The 24,989-nt window shown below is 39.4% G+C and overlaps 1 protein-coding gene across 1 annotated transcript in view; it reads right to left on the minus strand.

Moving 5' to 3' along the window:
• Positions 1–24,989, minus strand: part of ENAH (enabled homolog (Drosophila)) — a 132,445-nt gene that overhangs the window by 41,221 nt on the left and 66,235 nt on the right. The window contains exon 4 of the mRNA XM_006898062.1: positions 12,070–12,154. Coding sequence (XP_006898124.1) covers positions 12,070–12,154 — 85 coding nt within the window. The remainder of the gene's footprint in view (positions 1–12,069; positions 12,155–24,989) is intronic.

Here is a 24,989-nt window from a genome sequence, read left to right on the forward strand (position 1 = left end):
TCCTCCCTGAGAGAGACTTCACCCTGATTCATAAGGAAAAGGGGATGGCGTATTCTCTTAGCTACTTCCTGCTGAAAAGGGACACTGTGGGTTCCAGGGTGAAGATCTTCTCTCACTACTCTAAAGGGCAACCAGGTGCCTTTGTGTTGGCAGCATAGCTCCCAATCACTAAGCCAAAGAATCTTTTGTTGTTCTTATGTGATGTCAAGTTGCTTGTGGCTCACAGCAACCCTGTGTACAACAGTTCTGAACCCTGTTGTATCCTGAACCAACTTCATCATCCCTTACACACCTAACCTTATTTACTCCAGTCACTGAGTCAACCCATCTCATCCAGGTCCTTCCTCTGTTGGGCTGTCCCTCCACCCTCCCAAGCATGATGCAGAATCATATAGGTTAATGTTGTAATACAAATAAACTTTTTTAAATTTTTAAAAATAATTTTAATGAGCATTTACAGAGATTTTGGATTTCCATTCATTCATTGCTGCACTTCTCTCCCCCCAGCCCTCCCCCCACAAATCAACTTTTTATGACACTTTTCTGTAATAGTCAGTCACTATAAAAAGCACAAAATTATTCCATTTATGGAATTAAAGCCAGCTAAAAGTGTTTATTCTGTCTCAAAAAAAAAAGTAAAATAAAAGTATTTTTATACCAAAAAACTATGAAAACTATGAACTGCGAAAAACTATGAAAGCAAAAAACTATGGAGTACTTTTGGGAAACTGCTTCTATTTGGAAATCCTACTTTTCATAAGACTGCTATACAGCCCTCTGCCACTGTGTCTTCTAACCTACAAAGCTGAATCCCAGCATGCACTGCTGCAATCTGTGTTAATGTGAACACAAGTTCTAAGTGTCTATGTAAGATTTGTATTATTGTATTTTGGGGCTTCATAGCATGTTTTTTAAAGTATAATTTAATCATAGGTAAAAAGAGGCTGCATGGGATGGAGGTTATATGCCTGTAATTTGAAATTACGTAAGTGGCAAAAGACCAGACAATGCTGTTTTAGTGTATGACAAATTCAGGGAACAGTTGTGAAAAGCAATTTTTCAGCTTGGCATATAAAGCCTTACGAATGGGACGTAACAAAAAGCTCCCCTGGAGGAAGTGGAGCCAGCATGCTTCACTTCTCTCATACTTGGAGAAGGACATCATGCCTGGAACGATGGAGGGTCAGGGAAGGAGAGGAGGTCCCACAATGGACCGGTAAGGAGACTGCAACAATGGGCTCGAGCACAGCAGACTGAGGCCAATTTGATCAGCTGGACACAAGGCTTCAGGGCAAGCCTAATGCCTAAATACCACACCCAAACAATGCACCTAATAATATAAAAGTCAGAAACGCCTGGCTTAAAAATGTTATGTCTTTACTCTCAAATAACTTGTTCTTTTACTTTTATTGTTGTATGTTGTCAAATTGGAACCGCGTCAGAGCCGACCCTCCCTAGAGGGTTTTCCTAGGCAGTGAATCAATCACCTCAGAGACTGTCCACCCTTCTCCTGCAGAGTAGCTGGTGGATTCAAATGCATGCCTTTGGGATTGCAGCTCAGTGATTCGGTTATAGCTCAGAAAAAGAAAAACATTCAAATGCCTGCAGAAGAGTTTACAGAAAAGGATACAAAGAATTATAAAGAAAAGCATGTTGGAAGAGGTAAATACTACCTACAAAACCTCAGAGGACAAAATGAGGGCTACGTATAAAGACAAAAAAGACAGAGATACAGCTGCAGGATGCTTAATGCCAGGCCATTAGGGATGTTGTTGCTGCTGTTGCTGCAGTGTTACTGCTGAGCTGGAACCAACCCATAACTGACCTTCTAGCAGGTTTTCAGAGGCAGTTAACCACACAGGAGGAGATTACCCATCCTTCTGTCATGAAGTAGATAGTGGATTTGAACCACATGCCTTTGGAACTACAGTAAAACTTCTCATCAGTAGGCCACCAGCAGGGGAGTAATAGAGCAGGATGTCTGAGCTCTTGTTCGGGTTAGCTATCAAACTATCCTGACCCCAAAATTCTACTGGAATTCCTGAAAAGAAAAAAAAAACATTAAAGTGAATATTAACCTACTGTTGTTGTGTACCTTTGAATAGGAAATGACCCACGGCTCACACACACACACACACACCCCGCCGATGGGTTTTCAAAGGTAGTTAATTACATGAGAGAGGAGAATGCCCACCCGCTGGTAGATTTGAACTATGTGTCTTTGGGATTGCAGCACCGGTTCTTTCCACTAGGCCACCAGAGCTACCTATCACAAAGTAGTAAATAAGTGGTCATAAGTACTCTAATTTTTGAAAGAAAAAGTACGAGAGGAATCGGGTTTTTAGTCTTCCAGGCCTTGAGCCTTCACCTCCAGAAGCAGCGTTTCTCTTGGACAGTCTCAGCTCTCCACTGGCAGGTCATAAAGTACAGCACCCCCACACGGCAGCCTCTGTAGAGCCTACTCCCCCATATTCTGTCTCATCTCTGCCAACAGCAATCCTACTACTTTAAATGAGAACAGTCAGGCCGAATCTTTGTAAAGGTTAAGTGACGCCACTCCTACATTCAAGCCCCAGATGGAGTCTCATTTCTTTAAAAAGAAAAGTGAGCTCTTCACAGCACCTCCAAGGTCTCGCTGCAGATGTCCGGCGACCTGGGCCCTCACCTCCACCTGCTGCTCCTCTGGTGGCGCTCCATGCTTCCCCTGTACCCACGAGAACAAGCTGCTTCAGAGCCGTCACACGCCCGGACCCGTGTCCCAGTTCCTTCCTTTCCTACCAAGTTTAACTCAAATACCACCTACCTCCACTCAAGACCCATCCCACCAACTAACTACTTGAAAACTGTATAATCCCCGCTTCTCTATCTTCCCCCACTTAGCACCTTGTCCTCCACTGGAAGTTGAGAGTTGCTGCCCAGTCATCCCACTCCTGGCAACCCCAGGAACGCAGGCCTTCGAGGCTGTAGCCCCTCAGTACTCCCAAGGCCTTTGGATGACTACCAGCCCCGACTCCTCTGTCTGCTGTTGGGTACTCAGCCATCTGAGCCACCCATGGGCTCTGCTTTTCACCAGACTGAAGGCTGCCATGTTCACCCCACCCCCAGCCCTGGGCCTTTCCCCAAGGAAATGCAAGCAGCCAAAGGTGAGGGTTCTCGTGCACCTCATGATCTAACCCTCCTGTACACACTTAAAACAGTGTTTGGAAAACAGCAGAGGCTCAAAAAAGAAGTAACTGAACTGAACAATGGGGTACCCATAGTCCATCACTGAACACTTTGAGGAATGATCCACTGGTCATCCACTCCTCAACACTACACGGACAGATGAAATGGTATTTACCACAGAAGACAATTTTTATAAAAACTGAATAAAACAGCTGAAGCTGTTAGGTGCCATAGGATTGCATACAACTCACAGTGACCCTGTACATAACAGATCTGAGCCTTGCCCTATCCTGTGCCACCCACATCATCGGATAAATGTGAGCCCACTGCCATGGTTACTGTGTCAACCATCTCGTTTGGGGTCTTCCTCTTTCCAAGTATGATGTCCCTTCCAGTCAAAGCACCAACACTTTTAATGGTACAGCTGCTCCACAGCAGAGTGGTGGGCAGTCTCTTTTGAGGAACATGTTCAGTCACCATGAGTCAAGACTAATCCCCTAGAGGGAGGTTTGGCTTGAGGGGGAGGTCTGCTTGCTCCCTACCAACGTGCTCTAAAGCCAAGGGGGTCAGTCACCCTGCTCTGTGCAGGAACACGGATGGAGACTCAGCCCTCCCCAGTCAGCGAGAGCCTGGAGCAGCAGAGACCAAACCCCCACCGTGCAAGGACTGGCATTATCCAGCCAGATATTTATGGAAAACCAATTAAGAGAAATAAACAGAATGCCTAGCTCTATAGGAGGGAGACAATTCAAGTAAAGAATGAGAAATAAGAGACTTAAAAAGCAGTCATAGATTTGGAATGGATTGTTATAAAAGAGGAATAATTACAAAACAAGAAAAGATTAAAATTACATCCTCAGTAAGAGATTTACTGCCATGCTGTCTAATTAGCCATGTGGCTACTGAGTACTTGAAATGATCCTGGTCTGAAAAGAAATGTCTTTAATTATAAAATATACACAAAATGTCAATGGCTGGGAAGGAAAAATAACTTAGTAATAATTTTATATTGATTTCACGATGAAGTGATAATATTTTACATATACTCGGTTAAATAAAATACCTTACTCAAATACATTTTATCTCTTCTCACGTATTTTTACTTTTTTCTACCACCAGTGTCACTGAGCTGGTGACCATTCAGGGGCTTCTAGGGCACTGTCCATCTTTTCCTGCTGGTGGAGATGAACCTTTGACCTTAAGATTACCAGATCAACACTGAAGGTGATGTATCAATTATGCCACCAAGGCCACTGACCCAGCCCCTTTATAACAATAAAGCTGTTATCAATCTTTGTTGTTATTTACACAGTGTATATGTCTCCTGAACAGTGCTGACCTAGAACAAAAACTGAAGAAAAATGCCCAGAAGACAGAGCAGAAGAAAGGAGAAAGAGAGAAAGATTCCAGCGAGCTTCAAAGAAAAGAAAAGAAAGAGCGAGTGACAGAAGTAAAAAAGTCATCCAACAATAAAAAATCTAATAAGAAAAACCTCACTGATTACAGATCAAGGGAAAGGAGAGGGAACTTATTCAGCCCCATCTTTGTTGTTTATGAGAGTAACAGTAATGTTTCAAGACTTTTGTGGTCAACAATGAGGTTTAGAAGCATTCTAGAAAAGAGGAAAAGAAAACTAACCTGTAACAAATTTAATGGGAGTTACAACAGGATTACAAATATATAAACCTTGAAAATAAAACCATGTGATGGAATGGAATGGTAGAGGGGACATTAAAAACAAACAAACAAACCCGAACTAGCTAACAATCGGAACTTCCTGCCATCCAGTCCACTCTGAGCTGTCCTACAGGAAGACTTAGGAGGCAATGCTTTACAGCAGCAGGTGGTCAAATCTATTGCCCACGGATCAGGGGATGAGTTTGAACTGCCGACCTTCAGTGAGTAGGTCAGTTATCTCTCACTGTGCCAACAGGGCTCTAGAGAAGATTCATAACTCGCCCATCACTGCTGCTCACGCGATTCAGTTCCAAAGCACACTGCCTGTAGCTTCCCACCGCCATGTATCTTTATAGGAGGTAACTGTCCATCTTCCTTCTATGGAGCAGTGCACTGGGGGATTCGAACTGCTGGCCTTTTAGTTAGCAGTGTAACACAAAATACACCATGTCACCCAAGTTCAATCAGAAAGACATGTTGTCATCATGTGTCATTGATTTGGAACAGACTTAACAGCTGACCCTCCAGGGGATTTTCAGAGGCTGTAAATGGTTTGGTAGGAGGCTGTCCATCTTTTGCCCATGCTGGTGGACTGGAACCACTTACCTTTGCATTGCACAATTCCTTACCACTAAGCCACCAAAGCTCCGTTCAAAGAAGAATAGGGAGGTGCAAAAGGAATTCTCCTAAAACATTCAACAGCAAGGGAGATACCATCTCAACTCACCTTGGTGCCCTGTGAGTAAGGAGTTGCCATTTAAACCTACCAGCTGCTCTCTCGGGGAAAGACGGGTTACTCCTCCTCTGCAAAACCCAATGGAGCACCAGTTAGGGTCTGGTCTACCTCAGTGGCAACGAGCGGAAAAGCAAGATATTTAGTATGAAGTAAACATAACTACCATGTGTTTAAGTCAGGAAAAGAAACCAACAGCACAACTACACACAACAGCTATTCATAACTGACATAAAAGGGGAAGAATTTCTTGGTTTTTTTTCATGGTGAAGTTACTAACTAAAGCCCTAGTGGTGTACTGGCTAAATGCTCAGCCGCTAACATCAAAGGTGTGTGGTTTGAACCTACCACCAACTCTTTATGAGAAAAGACCTAGTGAGCCGCATTGGAGCCCAGGAAGCCTGAAGAAAGCCAGGAATACGGCAGGAGATGAAGCTCTGTCTCACAAGGGGCATCTCAGGGATCCACCTCAGAGCACACAGCAGCATTAAGAAACAGGAACATATTAGTATTACCTAGAGCCACCAAAAGTGTACTAAGTAGAAATGATTAATAGTGATAAATCAGGGAAAAGGAGATACCAGCCCCATGCCTCATTTATGCTCTTATATATGGTTTGTGATTTCCTGTGCCAAAAGCAAAACCAAAAACAAGTTTGTGCTAAACATAGAAAAACCAGTGCAGGAACTGAAGCAATGAAATGCACATGGGAAAGTAAATACTGGAGAAAGCAGTCAGAGGATGAAATCCAGAAGGCTTTCAGGGAGAGAAAATGTGCACGGTATACTTGAACAGACAGTGTGAATGAAGATAATTAAAGCTTCTAAGGTGAAGTTATGGGAAGAAACATTGACGATATAAACTGAGTTCCAAAGTAAGACATTCACCAAGGATCCATTACTGAAAGTTCGAGGGGATTTTTAATCCATCAGAATAATATGTCAATGTTTGTATGCTTGTGCATACATGCAATTGAAGGCTGTGAGGTATAAAGTGGGTGGTGGTCTACTGCTTTCATCACACACTCAAAAGAGGCCACAGACAGCTCTATTTAGGTGGAAACATGGGTCTGGATCAAAAGTAGAAGATCAGAGCTGGAGATACAGATTTAAAAACCATCAACACAAAATTCAAGTGTTAAAATAAAAACATGCAACCAAATCATCAGCTTTTCAAAGAATATATTTCCTACAAAGAGAAAGAAAAATAAAAAACAAAACAAAAACCAAATGCCAGATAGCTAAGTACAATAGCATGAGGGAGGAAAAAGGCTTGGAAAAGGGTCAGAACAGAGCAGCTCCAGCAGTAAGAATACCAACAGGGAGGCAAGCAGTAGCTGAAGGATGCAAGGAGGAAACCGGGCAGGTTACACAGTGCCAAGCCTGCCGCACGGGACTGAGAAGGGGTGGCTATGAAACCAGGAGTAGGGGAGACACAGCATTGCCTTGTGTGAGATTTGTCTAAGGGAGAAAAGTGTCTAATGCAGGGCTGTGGACAAAATTCTATCTTAGAAACTGAGATTTCATACTCTAATAACTAAATATACTAGTATAAGTAACTGTCAACATAAAACAGTCTAGAAAGTCTCCTGGAATTTTCAATCAGCAAGGAAGAACCGAGTTTCTTATTGCTGTGTGTGCACTATGAACACCTAGAAGTACCTCACTGCATAGGATATTAATAAATATTGAGTAGAAAAATTCACAAATATTGATCAAACCCACATACAATGAGTATTCAAACTCTCAAATCTACCAGAAGTTTTCGTTACAAACAGAAAAATCTAATTCAGATGAGCACTGCTTGGTTAGTACACTAACAGGAGAAATAAACTAAAAGAGGTCCATTTTTTATAAAAATTATTAAAACCATACTTAATATCTGAATATTGCACTAGAGCATCAAGAAGTCAAAACAAAGTGAAAAACCAAGAAGTTAAAGAACTAAACAGAAGATTTCCAAATGCAGCTCAGGAAGCTAAAGCAAAATATTATAATAAAATATGCAAAGAGCAAGAATCAAAAAATCAAAAGGGGCGAACTGGCTTGACATATCTTAAGCTGAAAGAACTGAAGAAGAAGTTTAAGCCTCGAGTTGCAATACTCAAGGATGCTGAGAGCAGAATGCTGAATGACCCAGGAAGCATCAAAAGAAGACAGGCGTAAACAGAGTCAACGTATCAAAAAGAAGTGGCTGTTACAGAAGAATTTAATAAAAAAAAAATACAGACGATCAAGAGGCAATGGTGATGAAGGAGAAAGACTGAGCTGATTTGAAGGAACTGGCAAAAAATAAAGCCCCAAGAATTGATAGCATACCAACTGACATATTTCAACAAACAGATGCTGCCCTGGACACACTCATCCAGTTGTGCCAAGAAATCCAGAGGACAACTACCTGGCCAACTAACTGTAAGGATCCAGAAAAGAGGTGACTTGATAGAGTGTGTTAATTACCAAACAGTATCACTAATATGCATACAAACAAGATCCAGCTGAAGATTAACCAATAACGACTAAAACAGCACATCAAGTGAGAAGTACCAGATGTGCAAGCTGGGTTTAAAGGAGGCCATGGCACTAAAGACATATAGTGAACATTATATGAATCTTAGCTGAAAGCATAGAGTACTAGACAAATGTCTGTCTATTTTTCATTGACTGCGTGGATCACAACAAATTATGGCTAACTTTGATAAGAATGGGAATCCCAGAACACTTAATTGTACCTATGTGAAGCCTATACATGAAGGCAATCGTCAGAACAAAGCAGGAACACATTGCATGGTCCAAAAGCAAGAAAGGAGTGATTTCCATAACTTTTCAATCAAGATTATCCAAGAGGTTGTACTTTATGAGGAGGGATGAGGCATCAGGATTTGAGGAAGACTCATCAACAACCCACATATGCAGATGGCACAGTCTTACTTGCTGAAACTGAGGAGGACCAGAGGCATCTGCTAGAGGTCAAGGACTGCAGCCTTCAAAATGGATTGAAGCTCAACATCAAGAAAACAAAGATTCTCACCACTAGGCCAAATGGCAACATCATGCTAGATGGAAAAAAGAGATTGAGATTGTTGAAAATTACTGCTTGCTTGGTTCTGAAATCAACACCCTTGGCACTAGTAGTCAAGGAGGACATAGGGTGGAAGGTAGGTAATTGTGCAACAATGAATGAATTTTTTTTTTTTTTAAAAAGGCGAACTGGGAGAGTGGGAAGGGAGGGAGAGGGGGTACAACGTGCAAGAATGAATGAATGAAAATCTAACTTCTCTGTAAATATTCATTAAAATCACAACTAAAATTTTATGTTTCTAAGAAAAAAACTAGGAAAATCTGCTGTCAGAGATCTCTCTAGGGTACTGAAGATACAACAATGTCAGCCTAGAGGCTAGTTGCGCCTGATCCAGGCCATGGTCTTCGCAATTACTTGTGATGCTTCAGAGAGCTGGACAATAATAACTAAGGATGACAGAAGAATAGATGCCTTTGAGTTGTGGTGCTGGAGAAGAGTCCTTGTTCAATACCACAGACCTCAAAGAAACAAGTAAGTGTATCCTGGATAGGGTGAAACCAAGCTACTCCTTGAAGGCAACAATTTTGAAGCTCTGTCTCTCACACTTTGGGCACATGGCCAGGAAGAAACAGTCCTTGGAGAAGGACATCATGCTTGGAAGGGTGGAGGGACAGCACAAGAGAGGAAGAGCCCGGATGACACGTGACTGGAAAAATCAGAGTAGGTTTGTAGGAGACAATGAGATTGGCTCAGGATAGGGCAGGGTCCAAAGCTATTCTATATAGGGTCACTGTGAGTCATAGGCAACAAATACCTACTTTTTTAATTATAGGGAGCACTAGTGGCGTAGTGGTTAGGAAGTTGTGCTGTCAACACAAAGGCACAGAGTTCTAACCCACCAGCTGCTCTGTGGGGAAAAGATGGGCAATCTCCTGCAGGTGATTTTCTGCCTCTGAAAACCTTGGGCGGGTCAACTAGGTGCTGGTTCCAACCAGAAGAAGACAGGTAACAAGAGTTCCTGGCAAACTCTGTGCAGCGGCTGTGCATCTCTAATTAGGCAGCAGTAGGCCAAATGATGTCACTTTTTTGTTCTTTATCTTTCAGAGGGAGTTCTGGTGGCCCAATTGTTCCGCTAACCCAAAGACCATACCTGTTGGCAGTTCAAATCGAGGGAGGGAGACATATGAATGGGTATTCTTGTTATTACAGAAGTCCAGAATGAAGGCTGCATAGTGCAGTGGACTTGGGGAAGGGGGAGGGATTGTATAACAATGAAAGAGTCTTTCCTTTACAAGGAGAAGAGTGAATTGGGGAGAAGAGGGTGGGTAGGGAGAAAAGTGCAACAACGAATGACTGGAAACCGTAAGTCTCTGTAAACTTTCATTAAAATTAATAAAAATTTTAAAAAAAAATCTAGAAAGATGGGCAATCTCCTCCCAAACCACTCACAGTCTTGGAAATCTAGTGGGAGGTCGGCTGTGAGTAGGTTCCAATTTGAAGGAAATGAGCTGAGTGGAGCTGGTGGCCTCTAGCCTTGATGCCAGCAATCATCTGCGTGCTCACTCTACTGCTGTTCTGTACCCTGATCTCACCCACAACTACCTGACCCTCCAGCAGGCTCTCAGAGGCTGTAAATCTCACGGGAGGAGACTGCCTGCCAGATACTCTTATTCTTCGGTTCTCTGTATTTCTTTCTGTTACCTATAAATCTATTACTCTCACTAATACAATGATCCCTCTTTTATTAATTACTTTTACGCTTTATGGAGTGTGTGTACATGCTGTGTTAGAATCATTATCATTTCTAACTCTGGTATGTTTCAACTGTCAACATGAAACCAAAATGATTATAGCATTTAAACTCATTTCTACCTACAGAAAAATTTACTTGTATCTGTTAGAGTGTCACTCAAAAGACTTAGCTGGATTATCTATCTTATTTGGTGACTAACTCAAGCAAATTAACTGAATACACAGGCTCTTCACCAAAATTTATTTTGAGAGAAAATTCCAGGATTCCCTGTGCCCTGGGGCTAAGTAGTTATTCTCTAAAGCAGCTGAGACTGAATCATAGCAAGAGGTTCTTCCAACTCCCTGTCAAGAGAACTTCACGCATATATCAAAATGAAGCACAGAAAAGAAAAACAAAGAATGCTTTCAAATGTGAGATCCAAATCAAAGCTCATGAAAAAATGCTTAGAAAATTGCTGGCTAGCTATGGAGCAAATGCTTCTCAACAGGAAGGGTTCATCTCCACAACGGTCCACCTAAGGAGATGCAAACTAACAACTAACATCAAAAAGTTATCCTTTTGTTTTAAAAAGGGAGGGGGCATCTAGTAATAATATTAATTTAACTTGTTCAATTCTAAGTATTGAGTGTATCTGAATTTTATAAAATGGTTTTGCATTTAAAAAAATTTCTTCAGTAATTCAGGAAAACGACGATGAGGAGTCACCATCAAGTAAATGCTGGCAGGTCTGAGATTAGAACCGCAATCCTCAGGGTTTTCAATGCTGATTATTTTTACAAGGAGATTGCCAGGCATTTCTTTGGAAGCTCTAGGTCACGAGCTAAGCACATTAAGCCCTAAATGAATTTTACTATCATTTCAAGTATATTTCTAAACGGCAATGAAATGGTCAAGATAATAGTATTCATTTAGTCAACTCAAACTTCAGAATCCACCAATGATTTTGGGGGACCAAGACGGGCAGTATCCTCTCATTATCTCAAAAAGTCCTCCTGGAAATCTGGTGGATAGTGGTCACGTCGGGGGCTTACTTGATGTCAGTGGGCATGGTATGAAACCAGCACCAGACATGACTATCTCAACTTACCAGTTAAACTAACCACCTGAAATCATATAGGATGCAGAGTCATTTATGACTAGGGAGCTCTGAGGGCTTAGTGGTAAAGGAGTTACGCTGCAAACCTAAAAGCATGTGGTTCGTATCCACCAGTCACTCCATGAGAGAGAGAGAGGCAATCTCCTCCCATCGGATTTATGGCTGCTGAAAACCTGGTGAAAGGTTAGCTATGAGCCAGTTCTAATTCCAGTTTGACACAATCAAGAGTCTGATGGTTTGAACCCACCAGAAGTTCCTCAGAAAATAGGCTTGTCACTTCCCAAAGAAGACCACTGTGTGGAAGGCAGCTGTACTCTACATCCCACAGCAGGAAAGAAGTCAGAATAAACTGGATGGCAGTCAGCAGCATCAATAGAAAAAGAAAACTCCTTGACATATAAAGACTATTTTTTTTTTTGTATGTAGACTAGAAAGTGCATTCAAAATAGTTTCAATTTAACAGTGTCCTGTTCACACAAAAAGCAGACATTAATGTTAATATTGCATGAAGTAACAATATTTGCTCGCTTGTAATGGAGACTTTCAAATCTATACTCAATAGATGCATTTTCATACTTTCATCATGTGCAGTAAACAGACAAGGTGTAAACAGTAACATAGACTCACCTTCTCTGAATTTCCAATTCTTCCTGGGATGGGCCATTTTGCACCTGGGCAGGTAGTTGTGAATTTTGTCTAGGCAATGTTGGCCCTATAAAAGGAGGAAAACGTAACAGGTGAACATCAGCTCCATATTCAGCTGAGCAGAGGAGGTAAACCCATGAGAATAACATAAAACTACCACATATTTACAAATGTATCTTCTTTTGGTCTAGCAAAATAAAATATAAGCTTTACGTAACACACAGCAAATGAAAGACTGCACATCATCTCCAGAAGGCTTACTTGAAACAAATGGGCAAACATCAACAATAAAGGAAAAAAGAAACATTTATATATGAAGAGCTTGGGTAAAACAAGTGTTCAATGAGCATCAGAGAGGCACCTAAGCTTGACATTCTCTAAGACAATGAAACATTCTCTTTGGGGCAATTATTCATGAAGTGGAGAAGGAAAACTTAAATGGAGAATCAGAATTCAAAAACTCACCTAAATAGAACACTGGAAATGAAAAACAGGAGAGAGAAAGCATGAGAACCTTAATACTAGACTGAAGGATGCTAATGCATTTATCAAACTTGTCCAGTTTAAGCTACAATTTCTGTTTAATGCTCTGTCATATTCCAGAACTGGTGAAAATAAACATTTACTGAACTTCTTAGTAATAATTAACCTACTTGGCTGACTTTTTATTGCCACAAAAGTAATCGTAATAAAGAAGGAAAATATCTGCATTCATTTCAATATGGTTCTGCAAAGTGCCATGTAATCATACAACCCAACCCATTAACAACATCCTGAGAGGATATAACTAAATCCTAAATAGTAACAATACTAGTTGTAAGAATTAAGTGTCATAAAATGAAATAAAAAAAATACTAAACCTAATAAAAATGAGACCAATAAATATCAGACCCAGTAAACAATTTCTAAAGTTTAAATAAAATAACCCAGGACTCTAACCCTACAAACAAAAGTAAAGAAATGGCATTAATTGTCTACTCTTGGACAAGAATGTCTCAATAATAATAATGTTAACAGACTAACTTCACTGACTAAATCTATCAACATAAGGTTTAATTCAAACATGGAAATTAAGAAAAAGAGTAGTGATATATATTGCACATAGCTCTGAATTCAGATGTGCCAATAAATTCCCCTAAAAGGTATTTGTAAGGAGTACTCCATACCATTAGGATAAGAATAATAAATAAATGCTATATATTAACACAATTTTTTTTATCATATTATAGAAGAAAACAGTACAAAATATCTATATGAGTTGGGGGAACTTTACAACTAGAAGAGGGAAATTCATTAGAAAGTAATACAGTACTGCTGACCTTAATGGTAGAAAATTAGAAATCATCTGATCTGTACTCAAATCATTTTTCCTCAACTCTTTACAATATTTTTATTATTTAATGTATCCTCTAAAGACAAACTAAATTATAAATGTAGTAATATATTTCATTAGATTTCCTAGGAATCTATTTCATGTAACCAAATAAATTTTTTTTAAAAAACCAAAACATTAGCCCCAAAGAATAAACTTCAAAACAGGATGAAAAAAATTTCTAACTTGAATACACCCATTTGCATTTATATATATAAAAAAATATATAAATATATGTGTGTGTGTGTGTGTGTGTGTGTGTGTGTGTATAAAAACTTGTCAAGTAAGGAGAATTGAGGTTTTTTTTGCCGAGGGAAAAATGAGGCAAATACAGACTGTCATTTAAAATCATACACTAATATACTTTACAGAGGAAAGATACGTCTTCTAATAAGAAGAAGGGAACAAATTTAAAAAATGTAAAATAGGAGAAAATACTGTATGTATTCAAGTTGTACTTATTTTAAAAACACTAGCATTTAGCATGGGCAACACATAAACCCATGCTGGTCTTACAATTTTAGAAAACAAAACTTCTTTCGGTTTTCAAATTAAAACCTCCTGTCATTTAAATATCTAATTGGATGTAAGCTACTTTTTATTTAGCATCTATCTCAAAGAAAATGTAATCTAACTATTTCATCTATCAAGACCATAATCGTCATGTCTCAAACAGGCACTGTCTCAATGAGAATATTAACTACAAACTTCTCCAACTAAATCAGTGAAAGCTTTAAACACAGAAAAGATGGTTAAAAATTCTAACTTGACTATACTTATTTTATTCAACAATTTTATTCTTAACTTAGTAAAGTTTGATATTAACTCACACACAAACACACACACACAAATGAGGAAAAAGGTATCATTCAGTAACTAAAAAAATCCCTCTAACAGACCAAAGATCAAAACCTTCAAATAATACTAAAAGTTGGTCATTACTAGTTGTTCACTGGGGAAAGGGATAAAAGGGGGACAGAGAAATGCTTCCTGAAGACATCACTAACGTCATTAACTATGTACCAGGACCATTACAGATGTTGACTGAAGATAACTGGTCAATTTCTGCCTCACATATGCCCTTCGTAAGTTAAATTTATTTTCTGGAGAGTTTCTAAGATATGACAATAATTCTTAGTCTGTATATTTGCTCTATGGAATTACTGCTTTTGAAAATAAATTAACTTTTAAAAAATATTTTTAAAATATCAACTAACCTTAAAACATCTTTGAATTTTTCTTTAAAAGCTAGTACCTTATTTAGCAAATCTGTTTAATGAAAGGTTTTTTTTAATATGAGTTACTATTTTGTGGGAACTTATCCTTATAAAAAAAACTACTACAGTTTTATTCATTCAGCTGAAAAGAAACCTTCAAGTATCCTTTCAAGTGCAACAATGAATGAATGGAAACCCAAAATCTCTGTAAATGTTCATTAAAATTAATAAAATTTAATTTAAAAAAAGTATCCTTTCAAAATGGGAGAAATTTCTATCCAAGAAGAACTCTCATCACTGTTTCCTATGTGGTTCTTTGTGGTTATAGGGTATATGTTTTTCCATAACTATTTTTTTAGATGGAGCAAAGGACTTCTTATTTTCTCACATCCACATTTAACCCAGTTGCTTTGTTTCTCCTTCACCAATACTGTCAAAGTACTGACAATAATGAGCCCATTAACATTCTATGCATTTGAAAAATAATAATGTAGCTACACCATAAGCACGAAATTAAAAGTTCCCATTAATTTCTAAACTTCAGGTACACAGTTACATTTTTTTCCATCCTAGTAAACATTTTACTAGATTATAAAACTGGTAATTAATACCAAAAGTGCTGCACAAACATAAAGCAGAAACTAAAATCAGACAAGGCTGTCAACTGCAACTGTGTGTGCTGGGAAATAACAACTACTACTACTGCACATAAGTTACACTCTCAAATGGTGATCTGTGATCCCACAGAACACAAATGTGGCAATTAATAGCCCTTTTTTGGAATGGGGGGAAAGCAATGACCAAGGACAATTAGTCAGTCAACCTGCCTTGTTTCAACTGACTCATCAGCAATGGCTGGGGCTTATTTCTCTCCCTACTCTAGTACCCTAGAGCCAAAGACAATGACTGATCTTAAGTGCTCCTGAATGAAAGGAAAATATATGTACACTCTTCTCCTATAGCAGAGCATCTGAACTAACTTTCTGCCTCTAATAAAGTGTTGCAAATGTGACCTGATAGAGTGAAACAGTGCTGCTCCTTGGAGGCAAGGATTATGAAGCTTTGTCTAACATACTCTGGGCATGTTGCAAGGAGGGTTCCTTGGAGAGGAACATCCTGTTTGGGAGGGTGGAGGGACAGTGCAAGAGAGGAAGACCCTTGATGAGATGGATCGATTCAGTGATTGGGGTGGTGGGAGTAGGTGTGTCAGAGACAGTGAGGTTGGCACAAGACAGAGCAGGGTTTAGGGCTTTTATACTACGGTCGCTATATAACAACAACAACAAACACTAGAAATTATAGCAATAGATTAAAATATATAACTAAACCAAATGTATAAAATATATATCTAAACCAACAACAACAACAAAAAAAATAGCTTTTCCATCTTGCCCTGAATATTAAACCTTGGCTGAATGAAGCATTTATGTCACTTTAAATTTCACAAATAAATTTGTTTTCACACTGTGGTATTAGACAAAAGTGGATTTGTTGGTTTGGTGGTCCTCCCACCCCCATTACAGTTAGCTGCTTCTGATCCCCAGCTAACTTAACTGCAGACACATGATCTGGCAAATCAACATCAGCTGTGGGGCTAGGATAAGAGAAAGAGTGCTTCCCACACTGGGCAGTAAGACTAGAGGTGAGCAAGAACATGGTGAGAGCAAGAGCCTAGTGGTGAAGAGAATGGTATTGCTGTGGAGAAGCTGTGGCAAGATGTTAGGTAGAGGAGCCCTGAAATAAAATTATATAAAGGAGTTTGCTGTTCTTGCCTGATGCTTGAAGGAGAAGCTGACAAAACTTGCTAGATGCTTTTTTGCTTGGAGGCAAACCTTGCTGGATTATTTGGATTTGACTGCTGAACTGAAACCAGAGCCTGGACTAATTGAGGAGTCATGCCTTGGAAATGCTGGGCTAAAGCCTGGACTTGTATTGTGAGATATTCTTTTTGCCTTCTTCACTCTCAAACTTCCTTCCCTAATAAATCCCATTGCTGGTACCATAACTGTGGGTCTGTGAGTTAGCAATGAATAAAGAACCTCTTGCTATTGGTGGCGGTGTACAGGCACCATGAGGTTGAGCTACAGACTCTTTTATCTTTCTGCTCTAGGATGGTGAGGGATTGTGCTATTCTCACGACCCTGGCCCTTTCAGAGAGCCACTCAAGTGTTTTGTGTCCCCACATGCTATTTTTCCCTCTTTTAATACACAATTTGCTGTGCATTATTTAAAAACACATGACTCAGTGCAATCAAGTCTAAACTTTGCAAAGCAGTAATTATTTTGTCTACATAAAGTCAAGCCAATTAAAGAAATATTAACTGACAATATTGGTATATAAAGATTAAATCCATGAAACTTAATATTTAGCTCATCATTTTACAACCTGAAGATTCACCATTAAGGTGAAATCAATCCGTTCTCTGCAATTGGATAAACCCTGCTATTCTAAATGTGAATCATTTAAGTAACAGATACACAAAAACATCCAGGACATTTTCACAACAAAGCTTTTTAAAAATTACAAATACAAATAGTCATTCATGGTCTGGAAGAACCTCCAAGAGGAAGAGGAGGTGAAAAGTGCAGAGAAATCAGAACTAAAAGCCACTGTTTACACACTATAACCTTATCCTGTGGAACTGAGATAAAAGAGAGATTTATAAAGAGATTCAGGCTAGGCTCTCAGCAATAATTGTGTTATAGTAAACTTTTACATTTTGGGAAGAAACTCAGAGCCCTAAACCAGAAATTTACTGCCTGAACTAGTAAACTGAGAATGTGCATTGATTTCAAAACTTAATTTTTATTGATAAGAAACAGTATCAGCAACACAGATACTAAAAAATAAAAAAATCTGAGTTACAAAGCAAAATATAGGATATATTGAGAGAGCATAAAATTTTGAACTAGCTACATAATATTCTAACAGTGTAAAGTGTTTTTAATTTTTGGTTCCTTAATAAAATAATGTGGCAAGTAAAGGCACACAGTGTCCCACACCCTCAACACCACCTTCATCCCTCCCCCCAGGAAAAAAATTAAAAGCCGTTTTCTAGATAAGGAGTTTTGGAACAATACAATGACAAAATTCTAACAACTTAGACAAGAGTTACTTTGGAGTGGCTGAGTGACAGGTTTGACCTTGTGCACTGGGTGAGGGGCCAAAGACCTCCAAGCCCAAATGCACTCTAAGCCACTGTTATCTATCCTCAAGCAGAGGCAGCTGGCAATCAGAAACTCACCTAATAAAACAAGAAATAGTCCCCATTTACCTTGCAGCATGCACCCTACAATAAATTCAACTTAAATAGAGGCTTCCTTGAAATGAAATATATTTACATTTCCTACATCATACATAAGATAGATCTTTTTTTCTCGCTCTTTCTTTAGACTCAAAATTAAAAGTTTACTTTCAAACAAAATAGTTTAAAAATAGAAATTGCTCAGACAGGTACAGAAGAATTAATCATTAAAATAATAATCCAAACTTAATCCCCACTAAACTAACAACCCAACTCAAAAACTGATCAATCATGTCCACAAACCACAACAAATCTCACAGCATAAAAGCTTGCTCTATATCCCAAATACCATAAATCAGACCACAGCCTAAGGTAACAAAAGTTACAAAAATGTGCAAGCAGTATGTACCACAGCTTGAAAAAAGGAATGGAAACATAATGTTGCTTACCACAGAAAATACATCGCAAATTAGTGCTGTCCTGGGTAGCAGCAACCTTGCTCTGGGCTGCAACAGACACCTTGGTGTTAGAAGCTTCAAAGGATAACGAGGCGCCTGGAGAACTTCACATAAACTAAAAGGTGCGTGGAAATGTTCAAAATGGATTTAGACACTTGTTCTATCTACATCCTCATCCTAGACAGCTCTGGAACTTAAAATATTTTGCCTTTAACATTAGCTATTTAAGAAATGCTTGTTAGATGCAGTATTATTTGCAGAAAAACTCTATATAAGTGACAGATGCATTGATGTACAGCTTAACAGCTTTCCGAGTTACACCGTCAGAGCGCGCAATCCATGTTTTATAATCAGATGTTCTCAGGTGGAGATGAGAGGGAGGATCAGCGTACAGATGGCACTGAGGGCTAAACTCCTGATGCTGCTGTCTGTTGTAGGTGCCCTTTTACAGCAGTGCTTATTTTGTACATTTGTATTTGGGGAAGGAGGGGAAGGCGAGGACAGAAACGTTTAATGTTAATAGGAATAACTGACTGAAAAAGAAACCAAACTCACTAATAAGGAGAATCTACAGAAACAAAAAAAAAAGGTTACCACTCACTACCATCAAATGAGTGTATCTTCATTTGCTTTGCATTTTTTCCAAGTCATATTTTTCTGTTCCTTTATTTTCCTTATCATGTACATATACAAATATAAGATAAAATATTTAAAATGTGGCCAAATCAAAGTAATTTAATTTTCAGGTTATCTATGTTAATATTTAGCTTTAGTATTAATGACGTATATTCACTTTAGGAGAGAAAAAACTCAATGACAAGGTAGTAATTTACGAAAGCTAGAAGAATTTATATATAAAATCAAAAAACAATGTTCTAAAATATTGTATTAATTACATCTATAATGTCACAATTTTCCATAAAATCACAAGAAAATTTTTCCAAATACTGGTAAATTTTCTTTTTTAAATTGACATTAACTACAACAACAAATAAAAGTTAATAAATAGGTTAAAAAATATACTAGGTTAAAAAGAATCACATCAGTGCAAACAAAAGAGTATTTTTATTCACTCTGCCTCCTAAAAAAAAAAAAAACAACAAAAACCCTGTATTCCTTAAATAATACAATTTATACTACGAAAAAGTTTCAGTAAAATTAGATTCAAATCAGTTTCTATTTAAAGGATACGCATGTAAGCACAGTATAGTCTTACACAGTATTTTTTTTAGTTAGACAATATAATCATGTAACATTTAAGACTTAAAAATGTAGTTTTAAAACTATTACATTCACCCAATATTTTCAACCACAAGCAAAATAAGATTGGCAAATGGCACCTTTGCCAAGTCCCTCCAACCACCCCATCTATTATTAAACTTGCATGCACAAAAATATTTACAGTAATGACACTGAATGAGTAAGAACACAGGCATCTATGTGAAATTTCTAAAATTAACTGGAAGAAAAACTGTATCACATATTGTGCTTAACAGCTTTTAAAAACATATGTCACTATTATCTGTAAATAACTGCCCTGAAATCTTTTTTAGCTAAACAAAAACCACCCAAAAAAGCCTCATGTCCACGTTTTATCCTATGTTCCTTTTTCATCTATACTCCTAGGGAAATAGAAAAACTTACAAGAAAATCTAGAGAAGTTTTCGCGCTTTTGACAGCAAAGAAACTGCCACATTGCATTACCAATCATTTTGGCAAAACGTCACCAACTTCTTCGAAACAATCATCAGTGTACAGGCAAATCATTATTACTGTGTAAAACAAAACGTTTGCAACAAAATCTGCCCAATCCTTTTCACAATGTTAATTCCTGCGCATCATCAAACACTTGGTGCTGTGGACATATTCCTTCTACTGCCTATTACTTCATAGTTATCAAGTAGAAAAAATATTGATCTAAATTCTGATAAGTTGCTTGAATTCTACTGCAGTTTGCATTTCCCGAAGATACTAAATTATTCATTCCATCCTACCCGCCAGCCTAACTGCACTTCCTACTTTCTCTTAATGGAATTAACACTTTCCTTCTCAAAGGTGTAGGTAGAGCAATGGAGCACAGGAAGAACAGGCACTGTCCATGTCTGAGTAACATTCAGTAACATCATTTCACCATCATTTGTCTTAGAACTAGCACCAATGTTTCACATACTTTACACGGACCCATCGAAGGACTTTTCCATTTCAGTTACAAAGAAAACCAGTACCAAAACAAAGCAGCCAACACCAGGCCCCCTGTCACTGATGCCCGTGTGTAGGACAGAGGGCTGTCCCACAGTGTTCCAGGCTAAGTGCCCGATGGAAGGGGACTGCAGCACCACCTCTCTGCACAGCAGCTGCCAGCAGGTCTGAACCACGAGTGCTGAGGCACTGCCTCACCAGGGTTCACACCTGTCTAACTCTGTCATACACTAAAAACAGGCTTAGGGCTGAGATGGCCCCAAAAAGGGGGGAGATTTCACATCTCTATCACACATTTAGAAGAAAATGACCACTGCCACTGGCTACTGGCCCTGGAACAAGTCTAGTCACAGCTGTTCACTGATTTCTCATAGCGTCTGAGAAGCTGCTGTTCTCTAAGCCTTCTTCCACATCCTTCGCCATCAGGGGTTTTGTGTGAGCAGGAAAATGGAGAAATCTTGGGTGGGCAACTGAGTAGTGGAATGTGGCAGGCAGTTTAGATTTGCTCAGTGCTGGAGAGTTAAGAAGAGGAGACCCCAAGAATTCATGATGTTAACATTAGTCGTTTCCACTACTGCATCTGTGTAAGGGTACTAAGGCATCTCATTTTTCTGAGGATTAAAGAAGAAAATGCTTAACTAAAAACTAGACTGATTTTGATTAGCACACTTGGGAAAGTTAATCTATTATGTGACTGAGGGCATCAATGGAATACTTGTTTACCCTTCTGTCCTTCAAAAGGCTGCCTGGTGTGTCTTACATGGAGGAAGTATAAGCAGGTGCACCTTAAGCAAGGATGGTTAATGGTGAGTCACTGTCTCACATACTCTGAGCATGTTTTCAGGAGGGGCTGGACCTTGGAACAAGGGGAAGGTGAAGGGTCAGAGGATGAGGAAAAAGACCCTTAGCAAGATGGAAGGACACAGTGACTGTAACAATGGGGTTCAGTATAAGAAGACTGTGAGGATGGAGCAGGATACAGTAAGGTGCAGATATGTTGTTCACAGGGTTCCTATGAGTTATAGTCAACTGAACAACCACATCCTTCTCTATGTATATAAAAGTTCAGCAAGAGGAAAGCCTTTATATACACCTTAGGAAATGAGCATGAATCCTTCCCTTCTGAAACTCAATCTTAGCCACATGTTTACTTTTCAACACTTTGCTCACTTTTTATAAGAAAACCTTTTCTTCCAACTTAAGACCTCAAATGCATTTCATTCTTTCTACTTGAGCAAATCCTGAAAATGCTAGTGGAAGGTCCAATTATTTAATTAGTTTCCAAGTCCTGCGATGAAACTCCCCTTATTTCTTTCCCCACTGCATTCCTCTTACTATCTCTCTTGAAAACTGAAGGTATTTTTAATTAGTTATCAAACCCACTGCGTCTCACAGCAACCATGTAAATAACAGATCTGACCTTTGCTTTATTCTGCACTGTGATTATCTCTGTCCAGCTCCAGCTGTGGTTGTCACTGTGCCAACCTACCTGGCTGAGGGTCTTCTTCACCAGTACACCAAAAGGCAACCTGATAGATGGAGAACAGACTTAAGGTGCCGACAATTTCTGACATGGACCCACAATCAATACCCATGGTAGCAGCAGACAAGAAATCAAAAGCTGTGTTGCCCTGAGGAAACATGCTGTCAAGGATTTATACCCAAAGTTCTAAAGAGCAAAACTGTCAGCGTAGAGACAGAAGTGTGCCCGATTTAAGCCACGGTACTTTCAATTGCTTCCTATGCGTCTTAATAATGGACAAAGAGTAAGGAAGACTGAAAAAGAAACAAAGCATTTGGTTGTGGCACTGGTCAAGTGTAATATATTACTAAATATATCATGGACTACCAAAACAACAAACAAGTCTATTTTGAAGGATGCGCAACCCAAATGCTCCTTGGAGGCAAAGGTGGTGAAACCTTGACTTACTTAGTTTAGGCACAATTTCAGGAGGAAGCAGTCCTCAGGGAGACTTCCTGCAGGGAGAAGCAGAGGGTCTGCAATGCAGAACAAGACCCTCTTGAAGATTAGCAGTCCTCATAATGGAGTATATAAGGTACACAATATTTTATAAATGTTTTATCCTAGTTATGTCTCACATTGTGTGCAATTTATTAATACCTACGTAAATACATATGAACTACATATGTTGACATGCATTACAAGTTAAAAAGCAGACTCCCAAGTCAGGCTGCAACAACAAAGAACACCAATTTCTAACAGCCGGCACCTTATCCTTTGCCACAGTGGCCTAAGTAAAGCAGATCAGTTAATTCATCACTCTAAATGAAAGCTCTTTTAATGTTTAACACATCGAGGCTTCAAATTGGCTGACCCTCATTCTGTCATGGCTGATAAAACAATGCTGAAAAAAACCTCAATATGTAAAGTGAAGCAAATAGGAAGTGGAGCAAACATCAGAACGGGAAAGTTACAGATTGATGCCCCTACTAAAAATTTCTTCTCATTCTAAGAAAATAAAGGTATGCAGAGTAACCAACATCTTCATTATAGGGTCAGAAGTAGTGGGGTGCAGCACCCCCTCAAACATGGCCAGAGGACGCCGTGGATTCGGAACTAACTCGGAGCTGGCCTTGGAGTGGGACTCTGGAGGCTGAGACTGCCCACCTTTCTCCCACTGTGCTTCTAGTAGATTGGAACTGCCAAGTGAGGTGCCCTTTTGAGGTTAACAGTTCAACTTCCTACCTCCGAGGCCATCAGAATAAGGATAAGCATGATATAACGTTCTTAGCAATATAAAGAAACTGTCTAAAGACTGAAAGGGAAGAATAATCACATATTAATGAGGTCCAAATTTATGTTTGAATTTAAAAAAGAGGATTTCTTTGCTACTAATGGGAATCAAAGTAAAAAAAAAAAAAAAAGACTGCTACAGCCACTAATGGCACAGTGTAAGTATGGGGTGTAAAAGAAAGACATCCAATTCTGTGGTAGAATCTTAATGTGTACTGTGATGCCTCAGATCACTATTAAGGAAACAGAACATAACTGTAACTGAGTTCATGTTACTGTTCAGTGTTAGGTGCCATCAAGTCAACTGTGACCCTATGTATAACAGAAAGAAGCCCTGAGGGTGCTGTACCAGCCCCACGGGTCTGCTGTGCTCACTCTTACAATCACTGTGTCAAACTACCACATTGAGGGGCTTCCTCTCTTCTGCTGACTCTACTTTTCCACCATGATATCCTTGTCTGGGGATTGGCTGGTCCTGATAATACATGTGAGCCAAAGCTAATCACCCTTGCTGCTAAAGAGCACTCTGGTACACCTCCTCCAAGACAAACTTGTCTGTCTTTGGGCATTCTGTGGTATACTCAATATTTTTTGCCAACACAATTCATAGACATCAATTCTTACTCATTCTTCCTTATTAATTTGCTAACTTTCACAGGCACATACGATGTTGTTGTTGTTGTAGTTGCCAGGTGTCACTGAGTTGACTATGACTCACAGCAACCCTGTGGACAACAGGGACAGCTCACCTCCCTATTCAGCAACACACTTAGACATGCTTGAGCCAGTCACTTGTCAGCCCATCTTGCTGACAGTCTTCCTTTCTATCTCGGACCCTCCACATTTCCCAGCACGATGTTTTTCCAAGGAGGAGGCCCTTTGGACAACATGCCCTAAGTACGTGAGACAAAGGTTCCTCATCCTTGTTTCTCGGGAGCACCCTGGTCACCCTTCCTCCGAGAAAGGCTTGTTTGTTCTCTGGCAGTCCATGGGATATTCATTCATCACTCTCCCCAATACCATAATTCAAAGGTATCAAATCTTCTGTCATCCTTATTCACTGTCCAACATTCAGATGCACAAGACACAACTGAAAATACCATTCGGCACACTTTCGCCTTAAAGTGGTATTACTGATCTCTAGTACTTTGGAGAGGTCCTAGACAATAGACCTTCCCAATACAACACGTCTTATCAGTCAAATAGAGAGCTGAAATTAATTTAACCAAGAAAAAAGTTTTAATTCTGAAAATAGAAAAGACTTTCCAAGAACATCTACCTGCCCTCTCTTTTTTCTATAAAGAAATATAATTAGAACGGCCAAAAGAACAAACATGTCTTCTTGGAGGAGATACAGCTAGGGTGCTCCTCTGAGGCAAGGATAATGAAACTGGGTCTCATACTTTGGGCATGCTGTCAGGAGAGGCCAGTTCTTGGGAAAGACATGCTGGGAGAAACAGAAATTCAGAGTGAGGGGGACGATTCCCAACACGGTGGACTGACACAGTGACTGTAACAATGGAGCATGTCAGAGACGGTGAGGACGGTGCAGAACAGGGCAAGGTTCAGATCTATTGTTCACAGGGTTGCTGTGAGTTGTAGTTGAATTGAAGACACGTAACAACAAACACAAGCTACAAGAGCTCGTCAGTGGGG

This window comes from Elephantulus edwardii, unplaced genomic scaffold (assembly GCF_000299155.1).
Source record: "Elephantulus edwardii isolate Elephantulus edwardi_28Jun2011 unplaced genomic scaffold, EleEdw1.0 scaffold00218, whole genome shotgun sequence".
Lineage (NCBI taxonomy): Eukaryota > Metazoa > Chordata > Mammalia > Macroscelidea > Macroscelididae > Elephantulus > Elephantulus edwardii.